This window comes from Parus major, chromosome Z, assembly GCF_001522545.3.
Source record: "Parus major isolate Abel chromosome Z, Parus_major1.1, whole genome shotgun sequence".
NCBI classification, from domain to species: Eukaryota; Metazoa; Chordata; class Aves; order Passeriformes; family Paridae; genus Parus; species Parus major.
Window position 1 is genome coordinate 41,162,668 of NC_031799.1, and position 20,605 is coordinate 41,183,272.

The 20,605-nt window shown below is 35.3% G+C and overlaps 1 protein-coding gene across 4 annotated transcripts in view; it reads right to left on the bottom strand.

Moving 5' to 3' along the window:
• Nucleotides 1-1,207: 1,207 nt before the first annotated feature.
• The window catches only part of AUH (AU RNA binding methylglutaconyl-CoA hydratase), a 106,787-nt gene continuing 87,389 nt past the window's right edge, over nucleotides 1,208-20,605 (bottom strand). For 3 of the 4 annotated variants that reach the window (XM_015652449.2, XM_015652452.3, XM_015652451.2), the window contains 5 exons: nucleotides 11,666-11,710; nucleotides 6,752-6,939; nucleotides 5,408-5,458; nucleotides 3,614-3,661; nucleotides 1,208-2,679 (listed from right to left, as the gene is read on the bottom strand). In XM_015652449.2, coding sequence (XP_015507935.1) covers nucleotides 2,602-2,679; nucleotides 3,614-3,661; nucleotides 5,408-5,458; nucleotides 6,752-6,939; nucleotides 11,666-11,710 — 410 coding nt within the window. In that variant the 3' untranslated portion in view covers nucleotides 1,208-2,601. The remainder of the gene's footprint in view (nucleotides 2,680-3,613; nucleotides 3,662-5,407; nucleotides 5,459-6,751; nucleotides 6,940-11,665; nucleotides 11,711-20,605) is intronic. The other variant, XM_015652450.2, reaches the window with a different exon arrangement.

The following is a 20,605-nucleotide window of genomic DNA, read 5'->3' on the forward strand; positions in this document are numbered from 1 at the left end:
CAACACTTAATTATATAATCTTAGAATAAATAAAACAACTTTTTTTCATTACACATGAGCGACTCAAAAGTATTGAACTGACAACAGCCACACAGACAATCATGAAAATTTTATCCAGAAATTTAGTAAAACTACTAAGAATGTGAGCTACTTCAGTACTGCTGAAAATATAAACAGTGTGCTACATTAAAAGCTAAAATTGTATGTGTTATATAAAGTCACACATTAATTTCTTCATGAAACTGAGAACTTCTAGGCAATCCAGTAAGTGGAACACACAAATGTTGAGAAGCTATCTGCTGATAACTAATAATGGATAATGGACCTACCTGTGTTATAACTTTTCAATATCCAGCTCACTGGAGTGCAGAAAAACTCACTATTCAATTGAGCTCAGCAGGAGGAGAAAAAAAAGCTGCTTATGTCTAGGGACCAGGAGACAATCTTTCAGAAAACCAGCAGAGACCAGGGCTCACTCATCCATGAGGCATTGTGGAGAAAAGCATGGCCTTACCAGGAACTGAAAGAGTTGAGCCTAAGTGTTTGAAGGAAGATTTGCCAGATCATACCTTTCATAAGGAAAAACCAGCCTTTATAAAAGCATTTTTGTTACAAATAACCCTCTCATTGAAGCGGAGTTCTAATACTACTACTAATTATGAGCACTGATGCCATTAAAACACATCACTTAATAAATGAGACAGTAAGTGACTAACATTTCTTTTGCTAAAATATTTTTCCTCTAGAATGACTTCAATATCATTCCAAAGTACCTTTAAAAACTGTCCTACTGATACTCACTTTGTAATAATATTCCAACTGTTGACTTTAAAGAAGGAACTCAAATTGCTATGACACTATCTTCTCCTGAGAAAAGGAATACAGAGACCACTGTGACAGCAAAATTATTTTCTGAGATCAAAACTACTAGTTAAAGGCATAAATCTACACAGTCATATGCCACAGTATTTAAAGTTATTAGATATTTTTAAATAGACATTCACAGAAGCTACTTAATCAGTGCTTGGTAGAAACAGAGGCAGCTCAATAGCCAGACTGTATATCAAAGTTATGCAACCGAAACCCGTCTGCATATGCTTAATATTTTTTTTCCTATTAACATAATTATTTTGTAGTCAGTAAAAATGAAAATGACATGTTAGAATTTCAAAAACACTAGAAAATGACCCTCTAGGCTTTATATAACTATCAAAACAAGTACCAGTACTTTATTTGCAAATTATTGTGCAAGAAATGATCGACTCAGCAAGTTTACCAGTCAACAAAATGTGAGCTCTACTGGTTATAATCAATTTACATGTAATGATATGTCTAAGTATGAATTTAAATGAGTTCTTGTCATTTCATGTTGATGAGATTCTTTATCATCATAGATATGGACAGTGACCATAGCTAATGTTGCAGAAACAGCAGAGCATGCACAAGTTTCATGAGCCAGTGGTAACCCAGCATGAATAAATTTGTTTCCATATAAAAAGACAGCCTTGGACTGCTAAGCCATGTTTATTTTCCAGTCAAATTAACAAAAATACTTTCTACAAGGTTATTTCCAGACATTTTCTGTATATGCTATGTCCACTGCAAATACACAGTATGAATCACAAGTTTTCTTACCTTGAAACCTACTGCATTTCTCTTGCAATGTATGAAAAGAACTCTGAGGCCACCACAAAATAAAGAACCTTTTAACATCATCCCTGTTGTATATAAATATACATTCATAAAACTTGCAAAAGGAATATTCTGGAGATTAAGATAATTCTAGGTTCTATTACAGCACATTGGTCATATCCCCGCACAGCCATCTTTAATACAATCATCAAAAATTTAAAATAACTGCGACGAGTGAAATAAAATTCCATTACAGTGCTGATCAGATGGTATGTTGGAAAAAGACAGGTTTAACACACAAGAATGTATAACTAAAGGCTGGCCTCGAAAATGTCATCATTTAATACAATTAAATTAATATAATGGCAACAACTTTGTCAAAAGGACACCATTAAGTGCCAAAGTGAATTTCATGTTGCTTAGTAAGTAAGATAAACAAAGCTTAACATTTTCTGAATTATAATCCTTTTCATTTCCCCAGCTTTATTAATAATATAGATATTCTGATAGAATACTCAAATATAATTTTTACTGATATGCAGAATAATTTAAATGCATATTTGGTACAGTTTCTTCTTTTTGGTGTTCAGTAGTTGCTTTTGTTTTAATAAAATGATATAGCAGATTTATGCTTAACATCACAGATACATTTTGTCTATGTAAAGAATTACAGAGCTTTTTCAATTGTGGAATGGTATGTTTCATACATGTGAAATTTTTTAAATGCTGCATGAACCTGTGACTTTGCCAATACACAGATCAACCATCAGAAACTGTAATGAGCATGACCTGACACACATTTCTGTCTTGGCTTTGTATAAGTATGGACACATTCAAAATGTTGTAACATCTGTATGATTTGCTGTTACTTTGGTGATTGTGATATTCCAGGTGCAGATGCAAAGTGCACCTTAATGGTCCTCATAGAAGTACTTTTATCCCCCTGTATTTTAAAGGCATCAGATTCTTTTATTCTCCCTTGTAGCGAGGAGGTCTCTTCTCCTTAAATGCAAGAAGGCCTTCAATTCTATCTTTTGTTGGGATAGTCTGCAATGAGCAGAATAACAATTCATTATTGACACCAAAAACAATACTAAGAAAGATATTTTCATACAAATCCCAGTTCTTCAATGCATTCAAGATGCATCAGAAAAATTATAATACAGCAGAAAAATTAAAACTATCTAGTCAGATATAGGAATATATCAGACACTTCAAGGGCATGACAAAAGGTTGATAAACAATTTGGGAGGGAAAGGAGTACCTTTTCTCCAAACAGATGAGTTAAAAGAATTCTCGAGGGTTTGAGGTTTGCTCATTTTCTTTTCTTTTTTGGGGGTTGTGGTGGGGGGAGGTGGGTCGAGGAGAAAGAGAGGCTTGGGTTTCTTGGGTTTTTTTTTGTTTGGTTCATTTTGGGTTTTAGGGAGGGGGAATAAGGTTATTAATCTGATTACCACATCTTAAATAAGCATATAGTGCTGATGCTTTTATTTCCATCATGAAAACTTGACTTGAAGTCCAAGAATATATAATCTCAAACATAGCATTCCCATTTTTCACTGGCAAAGAGGTTTGTCTCAAATTTTGATTGGTTAGCACATATACCATTATTGACATCATATTAGTGAAGTGTCCTTTGTATTATTTCATGTTAAACCAAAACAAAGCAAAAGCAAGGCAGTCTTTGGACTGGCATGGTAGTGTATGACTGGCTAGATGTATGGCCGGTACTCCTTCATTATCTTCACCCTAACAGTACTAGTACGGCTGTGTTATTGTCCTGAACTGCACCTTCTCCCCTTAAATTCCTTACAAAATCAGACAAAATATATACAAAATATAGATGGAAATTTAAATAAAATGCCAAAAAGTTTGCAGAAGAAATCACAGAGCAATTTTTAGTTGGATTTCTGCATGTTTCATAACAGGCATCAACAAAGCTTGTTTTCTGTGGTTTTTTCATGCAATCATATTTACATACCTGAGCATAACAAGCTTCTTCAATGGCTAAACCTGTTACTAAGTCAACCTGTGGAAAAGAATACAATGGTTTTTAAAATAATTTTTAAAAATTTATTATATATTATTTCCTCAAAGCTAACATAAATATTATGTTGTTATATGACACATACTAAAATACTTCTGCAAAGATCTTCTACACTACTTTAACATAGAAATGCTACACTGACATGTGGTAAGAGTGGTTAGTAACAGACTCCTGATTTGGAAATACAACTAGCATGTGATACGGTAAAAAAGTCTGCTTTTTATTACAATTCATGTGGTTAGGTACAAACCATTAGCTACCTGCACATTTATAATAACTTCATTTACTACAGGGGAAAAGAAGCGCTGCATGATTACTTAATTTTTTTCTGAAACAAAATATCTTCCTAATGTCATATAAGAACAGGATAGTGTGCCACAAAATAAACACAGATTCAAGTTCAAAAGTATTTAAAACAGAAAAATAAAGAGGCCCATGTCTATCCTGCATCATCATCATCATCATCATCATCATCATCATCATCATCTATTTTTAATACATTTAGTTTCTTTGTGAACTGCCCTGAACAGTTGAAAAGGCTGAATTTTGGCATCACTATTTCTCCATCTGTCTTAAGCACCAGATGCTGCAGAATTCACTGTCTCTCTGCTTGACTACTGGAAGGACTATGGCTATGGACCACAAGCAGGTTTCAAGGGGAGCTAAGTTACAGGATGAGCTATCAAAGGATGCCATGACATCTGTGCCATGGTAGTTTTGTAACAACAGCTTGGATGACCATTTGCCTTGACTGGCTTTGATAAAGTAGATCTTGTCTTGGGCCTCAGCGCTGAACTAGAGGTGATCATTCAGAGTACATCTAACGTTATCATCCTAATTCTATAAACACCATTATTTTGACCTTTCAATCCACTGGTAGTGAAATAACTTAGTTTGTAACATTTTGAGCCTTAGGTATTGAAATAAATCTTAAATTCCACCATTATTTGCTGTGGAAACCTAAAATACTCTCTGTGCAGTGGCATCTGAGTTTGGTTTTCAGGCCACCACTTGCTGGTGTTATGCTTTGCTGAACTTGCTGGTTGCTTTTAAGAAAAAAGGACAAATTCATCTTCTTGGATTCAGGTGCTGCACATGGTATAGTCCTCTTTCCCTTCTACCAGATTCAGCTACAAGGTGTTCTGGTGCATAGCCTAACTTTATGAACAGACCTGTTGAGCTCAGCATTAGGATATGTATACCTAAAGTAAAACACATGTCCAGGAAGGATTTTAAATGAGCTTTAGAGCTAGGTCAATAGTGTGGCAATGGAGTGGCAATCAGAATCAAACATGAAATGAGGCTCCAGGTACAATTTTAATACTGCCATTAAACTATTAAAAATAAATAATTTGCCCTTCAGCCTTTATTAGTTACTAAACACTGAGAGTTTGACAGACTTGACAGAGTATGATTTTGATAATTTTTCCCACCTGGGATTTGAAACACAATTTGCTCATAGTAGTTTATGTTTACTTTCTATTATGAATAATTAGCAGAGTACACCACTCTTGAGGTTACTAAGCCTTGTTACAGAAATCAGCATCTCAGGACTCTGAGATATAAAAAAAAAATTACATTTCTTTCTTTAGAAAGTTTTGACCAAATAGACTTTGAAAGACTACATAATGCTAAAGCAAAAACAGTACTAGGAAAAGAATGTCAGCACAGTACAACTGTTGCCAATCTGACTTCTGTCCTACTCTCACCGAAAGTACAGATCCTTACCTCCATTCCCTGATTGATAGCCAGTTTTGCAACTCTCATTGCTACTGGTCCCTAAAATGGGAGAAAAAGCTTATTTACACATCATCAAAACCTGCAAGATTTGTAACTGAAAAGTCTGCACATCAATATTCTTATATTAGGACCATTTAGACTTTGGACAGTCATTAAATTTACAGTATATAAATCATATAGCCTAGATTTTATCATTACAGTAGACATTTGCTTCTAAACTGATAGTTTCAATATTGAGAAAAAGTAAAAGCACACTATTTTCAAAATAACCTAATTATTATGTTTGGTTTATGTTTCAAAGGTGCTGAGTGTGTCAACATTTGTCAAGCTTTATCAATTTCCTTCAAAACAAGGCTTGGAATGGCCACTTTAAGATACATCATTATAGGTCTTTGCAGGGTCAGTCCTACGTCCCTACTATCACACAATGCAGACATGTGAAAATATGTAATCATGAAATAAAGTTAATTGATTCAAGCTTCAAATTTATAGTATGCTATTGCAAAAACTGCTCTGATCAAGCGATGACACTTTCCCGTGAGCGACTGAGATCCCCAGTGAGCAGAGGGTTTCCCACACTCGCCTCCAATGTGCTGCAGAACTGCAAGACATTTTTGGAAATCGTCTCAGTTCTGTGCCTATCCATCAGCATCAGCTTCTGGATGTTCAGGTCTGCTGACTTGGGAAAAGCCAAATGCTTATGAGGCAGTTCTAATAAGAAGTTGTAACCATCAATAAACTTTCCAGTACCACTGTATGTTAAATTTTTTACTGTACTTTTAATTTTTGTCTTTCTATGAAGGTATTCAAGACACAAATAACCACCATTAAATGCCATACCTAAGCTATAACATTTTACATTTCCAATGAAAAAATTTAACTGCTACCCTTGTGATCCAATGAAGTGATTCACTAATTATTTTCTTTTTCTGCCTCCTAGGAATTTTCTATCTAGGACCTTTTGCTTCCCTTCTGAGGAGTTCAGTAGCAACAAAGTAATCTATTAAAATAATGGCTATACTAAAAAATAAGAGCTGTATAACATTTTTTTGTTGTTGTTTAAAAACTGAAAGCCAGAACACATAATGAAAACACAGACCAGATCATAGCAAAATGAGGATTGATGGAGGTTTGTCTCAGTATGAAATAATTACCAAATAACACCATTCAATACAAGAGAGAAAACTTCTGATTATTATTATGTGGCTGTCTTGCCACACAGCTAGCACGGATTTTTGATATATAATATTGTGACAGTTCTCTTTAATAAAACTGTGTCTTTTTCAGTCTTACTATTGGTAAAAACTAAAAAATCAAAATGATTTGTTATACCTGAGGTAAGAATTCTCTTGCCAGAGCTAAGGCTCTTCTGTATGCAGCATCCCCTGCTTCATTCTGTTCTACCACATGGCTAATCAATCCTATTGATTTTGCTTCCTCACCATCTACAATGCGTGCAGAGAAGATTAGTTCTTTTGCCAATGACACTCCAATTGTGCGAGGTAATCTTTGTGTCCCCCCTAGAGTTTGTAAAAAGAGAAAATGCAACTATTATTTTCCCATGTATCTACAAATGTGCCTTGTTCATTTTAAGTATTTTAATTTTAAATTCCGTAAACAATTACATAAACATACAGAAATTCAAGTAGTACAAAGGCATTATTAAGTACCTTCTTCAGTTTTTCACACTACATTTAAATTGAAATAATTGCCCTGTTTCTTAGAAAGACACATAAAGAAAGGTACTATTAATAGAGATTCTGTTCTATTACGGACATATTACCTTACTTGTATCAGCCAAAAGCCTATCAAAGACGACAGTAATTAATATATCCAAATCCTCTGTTTCTTTTTAACACTACATATTTTTAAGATATAAATCACCACTTCCAAAGAACTACACTTAAAAAGAAAATGTACCTTAACAAATCTGTCCTAAAATTTGCACCTTAGGGACAATATTTATATGTAAACTAAACTAAAACCACTACTAGACAAGGTCTTTAAGAAGCCATGGTTTTGCCTCATCTGACTTCCATATTAGCTTTCCAGCCTCAACGTGTCATCACAAAAACTAGGGAAGAACAATGACAGGTGCACATCAGCAGAGAAAAGCATCTAACTTTATAACAGTTAGCTGTTCTTAGCACATTAAAAAGTTCTTTGACTTATCAGCATTTCCAGAAGGTCAACAAGCAGTAACTACATTAACCAGACATGAAGATTCCTTAGCTGGACTAACAATTAACTTTTGAGAACTAACAAACAATGAGAATGTGGAAATAATAATTATCAAAATGGAAGATGTAGATTCAAATCACTGAAGCAAATATTTATGAATTAAAACAGTGGAAATGGCCTTTATCCAGGAGAAAGGATTTTTAAAATCATAAGGTCTACCATTTTGACATGGATCTGAAACAAATACTCAATTTATACAAACAGTCTGTAAGCAAAAATTTCTTTCCAAATAGTTATTCCTGCAAGAGCATGCTAATATATTCAAATGTAAATATAAGTATATATGCAAGAAGAGTATTTATAGAAGTAGCTCAAAGCAAGGTGATAAAACATTGTGTAAATATGTGTTCAACTAACAAAACATATTAATTTCTACTACGTAATGAGGACTATGCCACAAGTATTTTATTCAAGCCATTCAGTCCTCTTATTGATGTTTCCTGAAAGTACTTTCAATACATTATGAGGTAAATAAACTGACTGGAAATAAACTAGAAGTTTTTGTAACTTAATGAATCAGCTTTCAACTACTATTTTTTCTGAACCAGAATCTTCAGTACTACTGTGTTCCTTTCTATAAAAACAGATCTGCCTTTGAGCACCTTATATAATACAAAATTGTAGACAGTTTGGAGGATTTCTGCCTTATGTCTTTCTGAAGGCCTATAACAAAAACTGAGATACATTTTGCAGACAAGAACCGGAGGAATGAAAAAAATTATCATCACAATTAAAATAAAATTTGTAGAACAAAAGTGTTAGCAAATACACAGAATGTGATAGTCTCTATGATCCTGCAGTGCTTGAGAGGATTATAGCAAATCTATCCTAATGGTCAAAGGCAACAGCAATTCAATAAATTCTGCTAATTCTGCTAAATTCTTAAGCTAAGTCTGCGATACTGATAGGGGTAAAATTTTGCTACCAGTACAATTTAGTGATATTTTTAAGAAAGGGACAAGGGATGCACAGTCACTAAAGTTATCCCACACCAGATCCCAAAAAACACTACAAGCCCTGAAGCATAAGCCTTGGCTTGCCTCACTGGTGACATTCATGGAGAATGACTAAAGCTGTATCTATCAAATTTATACCAGAACTACATGCCAGAAAAATGTGAGCTGTGTTTTCAAGAAACTCATTGCTTCTGATGCTGAGCTGCACCACCACCACCACCCCCACCAAACATTTACTGGGTTATTTATTTAAATATTGAACGTCTTTTAATTTCTCACCCAAATAAACTGTCATACTAATCAACATCTATTCTTATACACATTTTAAACACAGATTGGAACATAGCAAATGTCTACCTTATTCTCCTTAAGAATATTTTAGTCACAAATTCTTCCTTTCACCACAGCCATGGAATCAAAAAAAGCATCCAGTTTGGCATTTGATTAAAGAAAACTATTTGTCCAAATCATAAGACCTGAAACCATATGAGGCTGAATTTACTGACTCTGCTTTTTTCTTGCACATATTCCTAGTATTTTTCTTTACTTAATTATCTACCCCTTCCTTTACTGTTTTATCTCTTCTATTACTGCTTTACCAGGAAATGCTGAAAACAAAGTTTCATTGAGCAACAATATTTCATAACTTTGACCAAACAATGGATATGTTGAAGCATGAAATAGTGTTTATAGATTAAAAAAAATGTTCTTGCCAGTGTCTTACACAATAATGATTAAAGAAAAAAAAAAAGCAGACTATAGTTGTTTGGCTGCCTCCTACACTGAAAAGCCATTAAGCAGAGGAGCATACTCTTTGATTAATATTTACAGAACAGAAGCCAACAGTTCACTGCATCAATCATATATATTCAGTAGTAGGGGTAAGAAACTTGCACACACAACAGCTGTAAGACCAAATTAATCAAATGCAAACAGCACACTGAAATACATCCAACACACCAAAGTTGCATCCATTTATGAAGAAAAGACTGAGTACGCCACAGAGATGTTCTGTTTTGGTAATACACAAAGAACACGTAACGTCTGCCAACTATAATCAGAGCTAAAGGAAGTAACACCCAGTCTTCAAAGACGTTACTTAACCAAGGCATTTCATCTAAATGTAGTGTAGAATTTGATGGGAGAATAGTTGTTTCATCTTCAAAATTTAATGACATGTTATTTCAAGGACTAGTGATCTGGTATTAGTCACTGTGCTGATAAAAGTATTTAACATACACTTGCAATGTAAATGTGTTCTTACCTGAAATGGTATAGAGTAAATGTTGTAATAATTGTAAATAGCATTTTAATATACACTAATTCATATTTAAAGTTTGTTTACTGTGAAAAGACACAGTAAACAAAAGACTGCTAATTTCTGGTACAAAAACTGTTAAACAGTATTTTTTTAAATTTAACAAATAGTTGATTTTGTATGAATATTTATTTACTGTGAGTAATTCATCAATTACAAAATATGTACACAACTGATTTGAATTAAGGGAATTACGTGATAAATGCCCAAGAGTATATCCAACAAGATGAAGCAACTAGCTTACTGGAAATAGATTCATCATTCTGGCAGAGAATATCTTGAGTCACTAGTTTCTCATAGCTGACGGCACTGTCAAAACATATTGGAATAAATCGTGTTCTGACAAAAAAAAATCCAAAATTTAATTCAGTAATAATCCTGTTGATTAAGTAAAGTAAAATCCTCCCCTCCCCTCACTTCCCCTCCCCTTTCTGGGCTCAGGCATTCCTAATTTTGTCTCAGGAGAGAACTCTTCCCCATGAAGAACCCTTCCCCAGCACAAATCAGAGAACCACCTAACCACAAAAACCAGCTTTGACTGGGAAAGACACCCAAAAACATGCAAAAAGATGACAGTGTAAACGTGATGAAGAAGAAAAGAAACAAAACATTATTTCTGTAAGAGAAAGAAAAGCACTGAGATGACAAAAAGCAAGCTATAGGTAAGGCCACTCATATATATAGCCACATAGGCCATTTGGAAAAAGACTGGAGATCTGAAGAAAAATGGAGACAATGGCCTGAGGCTGACTCAGAGGTTGCTCCAGGGTCTGTAATGACAAAAAAGAGGTTTTTTTGAACAGCATTACATAGTAGGTTGCCCAAAGGACTCATGTAAGTTTGGCTTGTCAGTCAAGCCAAAGAATGCCCCACAGGCACACCAGACACAATCTCCCTAACTGAGGTCCAAGAGGCAGGAAAACTTGCTATCTCTGCCAGCCTGACAGTGGCAAACCCCATTTCTGAAACAGCCCACTTAATTTGCAAATCAGTCCTTAACTTTCACAATCCGTTCTATTCATCTGCATCTGTGGATTGGTTTATTTAAAAACTTATCTGAAAAATGCCTACACCAAACCACCATGCGTGGGTGGCTTGAAGATGACAGCTTGAATCAGAAGAATGCAGTACTTGGCTTGAAGATGTACGAATGCTTAAGATGCATGAGAGGAAGTGTAAATATACTTTAAGAATTCACTAGCAGTTAAATAATTACAGCTTTTGTACTGAGAGATGAATTGGGCACGTAATTTAGAAAAACTAATTTATTTTCAAAATAAGTAATTGTGTTGTGGATTGAGAAAACAGAAGATGGTTTCCTAGCAGATGGCTGCATACGTGGAATGGATGGAACCAAAGAAATGCATCTGGAACCCAAAGTTTACAAAATGGACTCCACTTCAAAAGGGATTCTGCACCTGGTGTAAGGAGCTCACTCCACATTTCACTCACAAACATGGTACAAACTCCACTGTCAGACAAAATACTCTTTGAGAAGCACAGATCTGTATTACTCCCCATGGACTTCTAGGACTTGCGACTCCCAGTATTGCTAATGCACACACTGACAATATATCTTATTTGGTTTTAAACTGAAATTATTTGAGGAAAAAAACAAACCAGAAATGCCAAAGACTGTTGATCTATTTATTAACTTCTATTAAGTGTACACAAATGCCACATGCATGAACACACAGAGATACTCACTAAGACCACATGCCCTCCACTTACTCCATATAAGAGCTTGGTATTTTGTTTGAGGATGCAATAAGTCACCTTAAACGAAATTCAGAAGTAGATACACATTAAAACATAAGTCTTCTTGCTGCACATAGATATTAATGGCTCACAAGACGGCATTTTCCAGTTTCAAAATTACACCCACACATTTATGAAGTCATTACTCAGCTGTTACAGGTAGGAGGTTTTGACCAGTGCTGCACTGTAAGATCATACTTCATAAATCATGTGGGATTTATGCGTAATATTAAGTAAGAACTTTTATTTAACTTGTATTTTAAACAAATAATTTTACTAATCCATATTCTTACACTTTTCAATTGACTATGACAGCTGAACTTCACTTAATGTGAAAATCAAGACAAGAAAAAAACAGGCAAGAGAAAAACTTTTGTCATTACCTAGGGCAAGTGAAAGAGTAAAATTAATTACCATGCTAGTATCCTATTTTTACTTATATTTTTAATGAGATCACAGTCAGAAATTGGGTCAGTTGCTATAGTTTTCAGTGGATGGAATTGAAATTAATAAACAACAAGCAAAGCAAAAAACAGACCAATAAATCTGAAGTCTTCACTGCTTAGAAGCAAGTGAATTGAATGTTTTCTCACTTCAGTGCTCTTCTTACAGAAATACACCATGTTATTCTTCCACACAGCAAAGAAATCTGCTAAAGCCCCCAAACCAATTCCTATTCTTTAACCCTATTCTTTCTCCTGTTCTGACTACTATCAAATTAATCTGCTTTCAACTCCTCCATAGTAATGGGTTTTTAAGAATTTATGTCTGAAATTATTCATCCCTGAAATTCTGTGACTTGAGCAGCAGCAAAGAAAGGAGAATTGGTGGGTAATAAAGTGGAAGCTCAGGGAAAACAGCAAAGTCAATGAGACAGCAGGAGGACACAATCTCACTTGGTTCAGCTACCAAATCTGAAGATGGCAGAGCACCCTCTCTGCTGATAAATATATGCAAAATGAACTTGTACATATGAAGCACACTTTTCATCTTACTTAAAATGTCCTCCCAGCAGAGGAAGCATACACTACGGCTACACTGCAGCTAACCTAGTACTTAGGCTATAATACAATGTCTGTGGGTACGGAGGAGCCTGCTAGGCCTGAGATACTGGCTCTCCCCTGGAGAGGAGATACTTTGCTGTAAGAGCGACACAATGTCGCTCCCAGGGGTCTTTGAGTTAGTTATGTTAAACTGTTGTGTTTCATTGGTGTTCTCCCCTGCTGTCCCACCCTGATACAGGTATTTCGGGCTTTCCCCCCGCCCCTCTCCTTCCCCATAAATATCCCGGGTTTTTCTCTGTTCGAGAGATTCGCTGTTACTGGCACCCTTCACTGGAGCTCTGCCTAAATAAAGGCTTGTGCTTTGGTGGAACGCTGGACCAGCTTTCTCGTCCCTGCTTCCTGTGTTGCCTGCCGCCGCCGCTGCCGAACTGAGCTGAGCTGAAATCACTCTACTATTACTGAGCTGAGCTGGAATCACTCGACTGCTCGAAGCAGCTCACACGCGCTTCGGGCCAGCCTTTCTCAAGGCTGCTTCTGGAAAAGTCGTGGTGCTCCGGGCTTTCCGCCGCGGCGGCAAATGTCTATGAAAATTTGGGGGTGGCTTTGAAAACACAGATTCTACAAATACACTGGCCAAATCCTTCAATAATGGCATACATTAATATAGCAATATTCAATGCAAAAAGGAAACTCTTCCATGAATTGGAACTTGAGCTACATTAGTATCAACATTTCAGTTTAAAGCCAGTTTCTGTGCAACACTGGACCTACCTAAATAAGCAAAAACTGGTATTTTAACACTTTATCGTCTTGGACTACGCAAATACTTTTCCTTAACTACAACTCTTCCATCACCTTCTTGACATTTGTTAATTCTTAAAAAAAACCCCCAGAAATCAAAATGTGAGAGGAAATCAACAAAGAAAGAGACTAAATAAGTGATTATTCCTAGTCTTCTGGAACTTCTTCCCAGTTGTAATTGTCAGACAGTTACAACACTACAGAAATTAAGTACATTAAGAAAACACCTTTTATGTTCCTCTTGCCTGCTGCTGTGACATAGCAATACAGGACCGAAGTCACTGTTTTTAGCATGCAATGCATCAAGGCTGTATGCAATGTCAAGTCTTTTCCCATAGATGGAGGACCTAGTGCTAATTATATTCTTCAGTCACCTAATCAAGCACACATGAGTTGGATTTCATGGGCCTTTACAGTTTAAAGGACCAAAGAAATTTGACACTAATTTTGTTTTCCTTACATCCTACATCCAAATTCCAGGAAGAAAGACATTAGGGGCTATATAGGCATGAAGTAACAAAGAAATGAATCCATATCAACAGCAAGAGCTAGAATAGCTGACCTGCATCTGTAGAGCCCTGCACTGCACTTATTAAAAAAATTACAAACATATTTTAATTAACGTAAGTCATTAAGAATAGTTTGTATAACAAACACAAAGGTTCAACAACATCACTCACTCCTGACTAGCTGGTTTCATCCTGCTCTTCAGGCAGGACTATTCTGAAGTGAGCAGAGCCCATTGCTGAATGCTTCATGATTCTACTTTGTGGCTACAGCCGGGCTGCTGGTCTTAGTTCCTGGATTCTTAGGGCAGATCCTTTGACCATTCTCTGTCAGCAATCCATCTGCTTGACTAAAGATTCAGAGCTAGAGCTCTCCCAAATCCTCAGCAGGTTAGGAACATTTTACTAGAGCCTGGAGACATCAAAAACTCTTTTACTGCCTAAGTCCTTCAGAGAACAAATGGCATTTGAACAAGAAACTGAAAAAAATATCTTTAAATAAAATTTAAAAAAAAAGGTCTTGAAATCTGAAGAGAATCATGGAATCTTTAAGGAAAAAATGTTAAATGACAAGCTTTGTAAGAGTCCATTAACCTGCAAGGCCAGAAATTTGATGAGCAAGCATGAACCCACACCAGCTTCTTGGCCTCAGTCTCTCTTCTCTTTCTTTCTCAGATAAAATGGTATCTTTTAACAGACTTACTACTTCTGTTTCATTTTAAGCCTGAGATGCGTTTCACCCTAGTTACTGCCAGCCTTCTTCCCTATCCAGATTCAGTTGTAACATTTATTCTTCTTGGAAGTAGACCACTGAAACAGCTCAGAAACTGAAAGCATTTATCACACCTCCATTTTTAATCATAGTCAAACAGGGCTGTATCTTACCATGCACATGTAATTGAAGGTCTCACAGAGAGCTGTATATGTTCTATGGAGCTATCTGGTGGAATACCAAAAGGAAGATAAGGTTGCAGTGGCCCTTATGCCTTTTTATGTTACAAAACATAAATATGATTTGAGACAGTCTACTTTGCTCTCTCAGTCTCTCTCATCTATTTCTTTGTCATATGTCTCTAATTCTTTAGGTGTTTTTAAGGTTGTAAAACATAATTATTTCTGCTGAAGAAAAAAAAAATCTGAAGCAAAACATCATCATTTTACAACTCGTTTTTGGTTGATAATTAAGTGCAAGCATTGAACTGAACCCCCAGAATTTTTGACAGTCCTATGTACTTCTGAAAAAGACTTATTAAGCAAATTTATCCCTCCGTTCTAGCCTGTTACTTGTACTCAAGCTATATACTAATTCATACCAGTGAGAACTTGTGTGAAAAAAAACCCTGGTTGTTTGAACAGACAAAATAAAACATACTAAAAAAAAAAAACCTCAATAAAAATGAGACCAAAATCACAATAAAAATGAGACCAAAATGAGACAGTGATCTTACATGGTACTCACATCATATGTGTGGATTATCCTTGAACAGAAGCAATTTTAATTGTTTTGCATGGGTAATTCCCCAGCCCTAGTAATAAGTACATCCTTTACTTACTGGTTCATAACAGAACAGAGGGCTAGGTGCAGCTGTGAGCTCAGGCTGCTAGGTTTGAATCCCACAGACAATCTCACCCTCCTTATTTGACTAAATACAGTCATGATGCCTGACAATACTCTAGCGCAGCTCTCTAAGTATGAAAGCAGTGGTGTTTTCTTGCAAACATGCTGAATAGGAAACAAACAACTATTTCCCCCTCAAAAATTAAGAAATGTATATAATATAAACTACATATAGCTGATGCTGAAGGTATAGAGAAAGGAAGGCAGGGTATGGGGAAAAAAACACTTATAAAGACAAAACACTAGGAAATTGAAGGTAGGGAGTAAGACTGAAATTGCAGGGAGTTAGAACAGATGACTGTAATGGGAAGCAAAGTTTCCAGTGACCCTGTGCAAAACTTCTAAACGTCTCCTTTTTGTGCAAGATCATCACTCTGTTTCCTAGAAACTGGGCAAATAAGGCCTTCCTTTAGCTTGGTTGTTTTCTAGAAATGGCTAGAAAAAATTCCTAGGACAATCCAAATTGTCTCTGGCCAATAAATATGTTTCATCATTTTGCATAATTAAGGAAGCCAAGAAGCTATGAAGACCACATAGGGCCCAAGATATGAGGAGAATTTCACTCTATTCATAATTAACTAAAAAATTCCTTCTGTCAGGTATTTTTCATATTAGCAGATTTAACTAAAAGGTCAAAATTAAACTAACTTTCTTCATCCTTTTGTTTGGATAAATCAAGTTTCAATATAGTTATTCATATTTCTTGATGCCCAGATGCAAAATAATGTTAAACTACGTATCAGGGTAAGCTTCTGAGAGACTGAATTCTCAAAATACTCATGGCTATGTCAAGTACATTGCACTCTGTTCCAGTTTTCTTTACAGTTTCACAAAACTGCTAGAACAAGAATCACTTAGAATTACTCAAGAGAAAACTTAGATTAACTCAGTCATCTGATTAACACTGCCTTCCCAGATCTCAATTTCTTATTAAAATATAAAGAACATTAATACAGAATTGTAAGCTTAAAGTTACAAAGGATCAACAGCTTTTGTTTGCATGATGAAAAATTGAGGTAAAGCAGGAAGGACAGGAATCTACTATTTCTGGAATTCAGAGATTTGCAATAGTTGGCTCAAATGAATCTCCAGAGCCAGAAAGGTTCTGTGAAATAATTAAGGAAACAGTACTCCATAAACATTTTGTTCAGCTGTTTTGTGGTGAACTAACTTGTGCAGCTGTTCTTCTGAGGCAGACTACACAATTGCCATTTCATTTGTTGAATTTTCTAGATGCTGAAGAAAAATGCCAGACATTGAATTCATTAGGAGTTTGGAAACTGTTTTTCTTTCTCATATAATACAGTCATAAATGAATATGAAATGGAAATAATTAGATTCTGTACTCTTGTTCAGTAATGACAGGTCTCCAAACAAGTAAACTACGCAATTGAAACAGAGCTACATTATTCATACTGATATAAAAGACATATTTTTAATTCCTTCAAATTTGACCAGAAGTAGACCAAATTTAGTCTTCTGTCTTACATTGGCCTGACACATTGATGCAACTTACTTCACAGACATCAACCTTGTGGCAGCTGAACAGGGGAGCAAAGAAAACTAGAAAGCTGTGCTTCAGTATCAGAGATATCAGATATTTCATTGTATCTTTACATTATCTTAGCTGAGAGACCAGGAGATGGCTTAGTTGTGTTTTCCAAGTGCCCTTCAGCATTCTATAATGCCATTATGGTAACCATACAACATAATTCAAATATTTTTGAACAATTGTATTTTATCTGTTACAGGATAAATGATCCATAACTGTATTTTGTATGCATATCCTAAATTCAGTTACGGTACCTTTGAAAAAAGTAAGTTTGATTATCTTTTAAGCTTAATCAGGTGGTTTTGTTTATTCTTTTTAGTATAAACAAAAGATCATCACTTTTGATCTTCTGTTCCTCAAAACCCTTAAGTACTTTACAATGTGGTAAAAACAAATGTTTAGCTTAATATTTTCTATCTTCTATTACTCAAAACTACTTAGTAGTAATGCTTCCTAAACAGAGAAAATGTCCACTTGTAATATTATAAATGAGTAGTTGGGAGGATTACTATTTTAATGTATTTATTGACACAAAAAAGTGCTAGAACTAGTATGCACTAACAAAACCTTTTTTCTTCCCCATTTTCTTCCCCTTAGTAACAACTCATACTCTTACAGCTCCCTACATGTAAAGACATGGATTTCTTTAGACTGAATGCTAAATTTTTCAAATTCAAACCAAGTGTTCTAGCAGTATAAAATAGGTTTAATATTTTCAGTTTGCTCTAACACATTATATACATATCTGTGAACAAGGGAAGTGAGATACATCAGAATCTGTTTTGCAGCCTCCGTGGTCATTAGTAATCCAAGTCGGGTAATCACCATGTAACAGGTTAAATTGGCTTTTCTAAAAGCAGAGGGGTGGAACCTAAGATGATATGTTACAGCAGATACCAAAGTTTTAAGTTTACAAATCTGATCACACCTGTTAAAATTTACAAACTACACAGGAAAATACCTCAAAGTATCACAAATGGACTAATGTGAGTTTATTTAGAAAAAGTAAAGATTGATATTTCTGTTTCCCACTTAACATTTTGTCTAAAATGTCAGGACAATTAGGAGATAAAAGAAGCTCTTGTTTGCATGTTTTTCACCTTGTTAACAAAACATTGTATTTTTTATACTGTTTATACTCCTTCACTCCACAGGAGTTTTGGAAAAGGCAAACTTCTTATCATCACAACACAGTTTCCTCATAGATACTACTGAAATCTATTTCCATAACACTCCTGTAAGATGAAGCATTATCACCTTCATGAACTTTTACATGGAGAAATGAATAATTGTGTTCCCAGAACTAGGCTAGAAGATGTGAAGGAAAGAAGGAATTATGTTAATTTTACATAAGTGGGAAATAAAATATACAAAATATTGAGTATTAGATGATTAAAGGAGAACCATCTATTTTATGAAGGAGGGGGTCAGTGAAAAAATGTATCATGTTTTATAATGCTTATGCACGAAGGAGATAATTTCAATCAAAAGTAACAGTTGAACTCATTACAGTTTCTCTGACAATCATTAGAAAATGTGAATTCACCAGTAAGTGGAATATTCAGACATATTCTTTTCTGAGCAGAACACAGGTGGGTTTCTTGTCAAAGCAGCTCTGCTTTATATCCATTAATGTGTGTAACTAATTTAAGTTCACCAGACTCTTCACTCTGAGTAAGCTTAGCCAAGATGGCTGCCCAGTCCCACAGTGAAAGACTGGCAAGATTATAGCTTTGCAGTGGACTGACCAAGATAAATATGTTAAGTTTAAGAAAAAAGAAGTACTAGGCTACCTGGACAGTTGGCCACAGTACACCAAACTCTGGCCAAAGTGAATGCCCAAGGCCATTAGCCAAAGAAGAAAGCTGGCCAATAAGCCTGGCAGCTCTCCAAGGCTCTCCCAGTTGAGGCCCCAGGATCAATGGCTGCTCCATCAACAGTTCCAAGACTCCATTTAAAATAATTCTCAGGCTTTAGAAATGGTGTGGAAAATCTATGTATGAGGTAGAAAGGCCAAAAGTCTAGAAACCCACAGACTTCATACAATTAGCTTCTTACCTTTTTATTTCATTTACTTCTTACTAATTCCTGCCTTAGCTTTATGTGTCAAAATATTTCCTACTTCCTTCTGCCATACCAGCTATCATTCTTAGGCTCTTCATTGTCTTTATCATTCACCACAAAACAAAACGGGTTCAGTGCATTATACACGTTCTTGTAATAATAATTCCCTACCAGAATTATTGTCCATTTTGTCTCACCAATCTGATTTTACGATGAGATTAAGTTTCCCTCGTAAGTTTAGCAGGTTAAAGTTGAAGGTTAATAACTTTCCTGAGTTCTGCCGATTTGTAAGAAATGGGCTGAGGCAGCATTTCACACCCTACTGCTCAGACTGGAAGTGAATATGAAACCTTTATATGGGGATCAGGTAACAGTAAGAGAGTTTGCAAAAGAGTAGATGTTAATTATCTCTGGCAGGAGGAGAAATAGCTAAATGCTACTTGGTTCAATTTTCTAGTACCCCCTGCAGGTTAATACAAAGGAGTAGCATTTGGCTTCAAAGTGAATGGCATATATATCCTGGCTAATTAAAATGAAAATAAGACCAAAGGTCTTTCATGTTGTTATTAATATTTAATAAAATATTTCTAGGCTTCTGTGTGAAGAGAATACCAAAGGGAGTTCTGACTGTATTTCACCCATCTCCTCAATTTCAGGAAATGATAGTATCTTTTGCACAATACCATAGTAACTACTATCATTGTTGGGATTGTACTGAAGAGTCTTCCTTGTTTTCAGTTTCCTCATATACATATCAAATTATCCAAACTACTCACACTCCTCTGGTCATAGAGATAATACTGATGGTTCATTTAATTTAGCTACTTCAAGTGCAAACTAATCTTCCTAAAATAGATTCAGGGTTCAAAAATAAGTATGTAATTTTGTGAATTTTCTGTATTGTGGTGTTATATATTTCATTTCTTACTGCATTACTGCATTACTGTCTAGCAATCTCGCACTTTCTACTATTGTGCAGTTTTCATTTCACACCCATATTAATTTCCTTTGCATGAAACAATAGGGTAAGCAGATTTTTACAGATCTTATTTTTCTTAAATCAAGTGCTAAAAAATTAAAATACATCTAAAAATTAAACACTTAACATAAAGAATCTTAGTGATATAGCACTTATATTTCTATTTCAGGCAGTGCTGGTAGTATCACCTTTATTATTATCACATAAAATTTTCCAATACAAAATGTTATTTTTATTTGAACATAACCCCTCAAGTTTTTTAAAAGCCCTTCCCTTTATAAGTATTAAAAACAGGCCAACAATCAGCTCATATTGCTCGTCTGGTCATAGGTTATTGTTTTCCTAATTCAGCCAACAAAGTTCACCTGTACCTAAGAATGAAACTCATA